The sequence below is a fragment of the Suricata suricatta genome, unplaced genomic scaffold, assembly GCF_006229205.1.
Source record: "Suricata suricatta isolate VVHF042 unplaced genomic scaffold, meerkat_22Aug2017_6uvM2_HiC HiC_scaffold_138, whole genome shotgun sequence".
Taxonomy (NCBI): Eukaryota; Metazoa; Chordata; class Mammalia; order Carnivora; family Herpestidae; genus Suricata; species Suricata suricatta.
The window spans coordinates 10,119-15,398 of record NW_021857998.1 but is presented as its reverse complement, the minus strand read 5'-3'; the positions used below and the strand labels follow the sequence as shown (position 1 = coordinate 15,398).

Sequence of the window (5,280 nt, the reverse complement as noted above, 5' to 3'; positions counted from 1 at the left end):
GCCCCGTCTGTGGCCGGGTCTCCTGCCACACCACATGCTACCGCCCCACCTGTGTCATCTCCACGTGCCCCCGCCCCATGTGCTGTGCCTCCTCTTGCTGCTGAGCCCCCTCCTCTGTGACCACCATCTCCGCTTACCTCTGCCCCACATTTATAGACCCTCCTTTTGTGTTGCTAGGACACATGGAGTAGAAATGATGTTGCTCAACCGCATTGGGATTACTTCCACTGAAGAACCAGGTCATGCTGTTGAAGAAGATGGATATGGCCCAGAGCACTTACTCAGTAATGGTTTTACCCTTCAGCCTGACAATTGGTGACATCATTCTCATAACTTCCCTTTTTGGGGCCTTGTCTGTAACCTCATGTATTTCTGTACCAAAATAAAGTTATATTTCCATGCATTAACAAGTCAATGTGATTGTTGCTCCTTTAAGATTCTGTCTTCAGCTTGTAGGCAAATGTGCTTGACCTACACCTACCTGCAGGATATACAACATAGTCTTGTCAACCTCTCAGGAAAAATCAGGTTCCATTATTCACTGCCTGATTCTTTCTTATGTGCTTCCTTATTTCCTTAGCAAATCACCTAACTATGAACCTGTCCTAGGAAAACAAACAAACAAAAAAATGAAAACCAGAAATTTGGAGGACTGTTAAATCTGTAAAAGGAAAAAGAACACAACACACGTTTCATGAATCACACCTGCCACTGTAGCTGTCCAACACGTTGTTCAGCACAGTATGCAAGTTTGTATTCAGACTTGTACTCCATGACACCGGTGCGATCCAGGCAGCTAATCAAACGTGCACTGATTTTGACCCAATCTGCAATAGGATCTCAGCTATGTCTCGCTTTTTCCATTGATAGAGAAATCTCAGATCCTCATGCATTCAAGGGATAGGCGGGAGCCTAGGCGAGTAAGCCACACCCTTGATAAGAGGACATGTTTGGTGGAAACTGTGGCAATTGCCAATGGCATGACCACGTAAGAAGGTATTGCCACGTTCCTGTCAATTGCTTCCATGGAGAAACCGGGGCCCAGTGCTTTCACCGAAAAGTGGGTCTGCTTTCATTGACCCTTCCGAATGCCAGTTTCTTCATTCACTCATCCGAAGAGTATTTTTTGAGCATTTATTACATGGGAGGCACAGTTAAAAATACTAGAGGGGCACCTGGGTAACTCAGTCGGTTAAGTGTCCAACTTCAGCTAAGGTCATGATCTCATGGGTTGGGAGTTCAAGCCCCGCATCAGTCTCTCTGTTGTCAGTGCAGAGCCTGCTTCAGAAACTCTGTTCCCTCCTCTCTCTCTCTCTCTCTCTCTCTCTCTCTCTCTCTCTCTCTCTCTCTCTGCCCCTCCCTCTTTCTCTCGAAAATAAATAAAAATATTTTTAAAAAGATACCAGAGTAATAGCAGAGACCAACACACAGAAAGTTCTCTATAGTAAGGGAGCAGATATTCCAGTAAAGGTGATGTGTTTACTTTGAAATGTTTTTCTATACATTTGCCCACTCAGGTTTCTACACAATATCTTTTCTCTGTACTTTTATTTGCGCAAATAAGATTGAACTTTGAAGCCCTTCTTTAGATGAAAATATCTGTAATACAAATGGGAACATGGATCCCAAAAGGACAGTTTTACTAATGATGTACCCCACCCTTCAAACCAAGAGCCACACTAAGACCGCCCAATTAGGAGAGGGAGAGAGAGGGACAGGCTCACGGTTGAGGAACAGAATGGAGCTAATCATCAGTTACTCACTTGGGGTGGGAACGGACAGAAGGTTGGACTCCCACACTACAACAACTCCTGAAACCAGTCAGTAAATTTGACGAGGACATAAGATTTATATCAGTACAAATTAACTTTATTTTAGAGGAACCTGGGTGGCTCAGTTGGTTGAGTGTCCACCTCTTGATTTTGGTTCAGGTCCTGATCTCACAGTTTTTGAGATTGACAAGCCTTGTGTTCTGGGCTTATACATAAGGAATAAATCACTGGGCTCTACTCCTGAAACCAATACTATACGGTATGTTATCAAACTTGAATTTAAATAAATAAATTAAAATTAAATAAAATTAATTTCTCAATTATAAAAAGGAAATGAAAGACAGCATCATTGAAATTAACAAGCCAATGGATGAATTAAATACATATTAAACACAGCTGAAAAGAGGGGGAAAAATGGTGATTCTCCTGCAGTCAATCTAAAATTTAAATGTAATACCAATCAAAATTTTCAGGAGACGTTTTAGTAGATGCTTAGAAGCTGATTTTTAATATTTATGTGGAAACATACGAAAGCAATCTTGAAAAATGAAATGAAGGAGGACATAAAAGACATAAAAGTCACAATTTTGATACCAAACAAATTAGATTTACACCAAAAAGCTTTAGAGGAGTCAAACTGGGATATTTTATTATGGCAAAGGCTGCAATGAAAATATAACCACAAAGCCAAGTTTCATAAATAGAAGGCAATGTGAGATTAAAAAGACACAGTCCAATCATCAAAGACTAACACAACGTGTACTTAAAGAGAGAACACGTTAATAAAAATTAAGAAGAACATGAAATAACTCCATGTAATCAATAAGGCAGATCTTACAGATACGCATCAAATTCACAACCCCCAAGATAAAAAAGATACTTCCTGTTTTCAAGTGCACAGTATTATTTTAACAGTGAAAGCCTGAAAACAACCTAAATATCCATCAATAAGGGACTGGCTAAATAAATCATGTTATGGCAACAAAATGGGATACTTTATGGCTGAAAATGAAATGAAGAATATCGGAACATACATACTACTCTGGAATAATCTGTGATAAATTTTTAAGAGAAGCAAAGCAAGTTGGAGCTAAGTGTATCAGTGGACAACCATTGATCTAAGAAACAAAGGAGATACAACTATGCAAATGCAAACACACTTGCATTTAGAATAGCAATGAGAGGGAAATCCTTAGATTATCAAAATGGTTCTCTAGGGGCAGGGAGGGAATAGAAATAGCAGGACTTCCTTAAACATGCCTCACTTTGTAGAATTTATTTGGGGACCATAATTCCTTTACAGAAGTGCAAAACATTTACATTTAAAAAGTGATTCCTTAAAATTATTTTTTTTAAAGCCCCTGATAATGGCTCTGTTCCATGCATGATGAAAATCAACCTATGGGTCAAGGGTTCACCTCAGGTGTTTACCATCCAGCTGGAGACAGAGAATCACATTCAGGTTACAGTAGATGTGCGGAGTCTGAGGGTTCCACAATGTGACAGCAGGCATAAAGGAGGAGCAGATGAGGTGTAAAAAAAAAATTAAAGGTCAAGGAAAACATGAGAGAGGAGGAGCCATCTGGGCTGGAACTTAAAGAGAGAATAAGAAATAGCTGAGTTGATGTGGGAGAATGAACTTTCTAAGGCGGGGTAACAGCACAAAGGTATAAAATTAGTATTGCTTACACCTCATAACTTAATAACCTTAACACAAGTCTATGTGAACTCTTAGAGAATAATGAGTACCTCATGGGTTCTTGGAGAAGAAAAATCAACACAATAATTACAAAGCATTCAGCAGACTATCGGGCACACGGTAAGTACTCACAAATAGTATCTCCCTGTAGTATCTAGTTTTCACTGCAAGTACATGAGTCCTAAATACATAATGCTTGTTTTGTTTTGGACACTAATTTCTTTGATGCTTTGCGTATCTGCCAAAACCTTGCCTTTCAGTACAGCATACTTAAATGCCTGCAGGACCAACAGCAAGGCTTATCTGTTTATATCCCCTCTCAGCAGAAAGACTTGAATTTGAATTACTGAAAGAGCACAAGAAGATATTTTAAATAAAACAAACCTCCAATAAAAGGCAGAATCCATTGTGGGTGTTGCCCAATCAAAAGATAGCTCAAAGCCATTCACCTTTAGCATATGTGGAGAAGATTCCTGATGGAGAAAAGTTCATTTCTGAAAATGGTTCTTTCATCAAAAAGGAATGAGTCAAAGCTACGTCCTGAGGTAGAGTCATCACATGAGATTGGAATGTCTTCTGTAACCCCCTGACTCTCCAATCAACCAGGAAACACAGTCCAGCCCTCCACGACCATTGTACACAAGTATCCCCAGTGATGAATCTGTCCTCCTGTTTCCTTATCAGTACTCCTCTTGACAGTGGCATGCATGTTCCCACTTTGATCAAAGAGAAAGAGACAGACAGACTTGGCATTGTGACAGCCATCCTCAAAATATGATCATGGAAAAAAAAAAAAAAGGAATTGAATCCATGATCCCATTTTGAAGATAGCTATCACAATGTCAAGTCTCCCCTCTCCCACTTTTGGGGGAGGGGGTCAAAGTGGAAAAAAGGCATTCCACTGTCAGGTGGAGTACTACTAGTAAGGAAATTGGAGGAAAAACTCATCCCTTGGTGAAACAGGTAATAGGGATTCAACAGTGAGTGCACTTTGCGGGGCACTGGGTGATGTATGGAACTGCTGAATCACTATCCTGCACACCTGAAACTACTATGTTAACTATACTGGAATTAAAAGAAAACAAAATATGATGGTGGAGTTGTACTTGAAAACAGGACACAGGGGAAAACTCAGTAACAGAACATCCTATGACAGTTCCAACTTAGAAGACACATTAGACAGAAAAAAAAATGCAAAAGTGGTTTCATACGGCTTAACAAGATTCAATGAATCACAACACTGCAGAAAAAGGGAAATGATGCTTTTCTTAGATATTGGCACGTTTAACCGGCCAAACACAATTATCAACTTACCAATTGGTTTCCTGGTAGGAAAAACAAGAGTGTTGCTCATGGTAACATCAGCTACTTAGCAGGGTATAAAAGGGGACGGAGGTAAGGAGACATTCAAACTCAAGAAATCACCCTCGTGGAAACCCACTAACACCTATTCGTGTAACCCCAATCCTTCCACTGACATCATGGTCAGCTCCTGTTGTGGTTCTGTCTGCTCTGACCAGGGCTGCGGTTCTGGCTGCTGTGGCTCCAGCTGCTGCCAGCCTTGCTGCCGCCCCTCCTGCTGCCAGACCACCTGCTGCAGGACCACCTGCTGCCGCCCCAGCTGCTGTGTGTCCAGCTGCTGCCGCCCCTCCTGCTGTGGCTCCAGCTGCGGTGGCTCTGGCTGCTGTGGCTCCAGCTGCTGCCAGCCTTGCTGCCGCCCCTCCTGCTGCATCTCTAGCTGCTGCCAGCCCTCCTGCTGTGGCTCCAGCGGCTGTGGCTCCAGCTGCTGCCAGCCTTGCTGCCGCCCCT

General features: G+C 41.8%; 2 protein-coding genes across 4 annotated transcripts in view; both read left to right on the top strand.

Moving 5' to 3' along the window:
* Nucleotides 1-104, top strand: part of LOC115284642 (keratin-associated protein 4-7-like) — a 767-nt gene extending 663 nt beyond the window's left edge. For all 3 annotated transcript variants that reach the window (XM_029931175.1, XM_029931174.1, XM_029931173.1), the window contains one exon: nucleotides 1-104. This exon is cut by the window's left edge. In XM_029931175.1, coding sequence (XP_029787035.1) covers nucleotides 1-104 — 104 coding nt within the window.
* A 4,848-nt stretch (nucleotides 105-4,952) lies between these two features.
* Nucleotides 4,953-5,280, top strand: part of LOC115284641 (keratin-associated protein 4-12-like) — a 10,114-nt gene continuing 9,786 nt past the window's right edge. Inside the window, exon 1 of the mRNA XM_029931172.1 lies at nucleotides 4,953-5,265. Coding sequence (XP_029787032.1) covers nucleotides 4,953-5,265 — 313 coding nt within the window. The remainder of the gene's footprint in view (nucleotides 5,266-5,280) is intronic.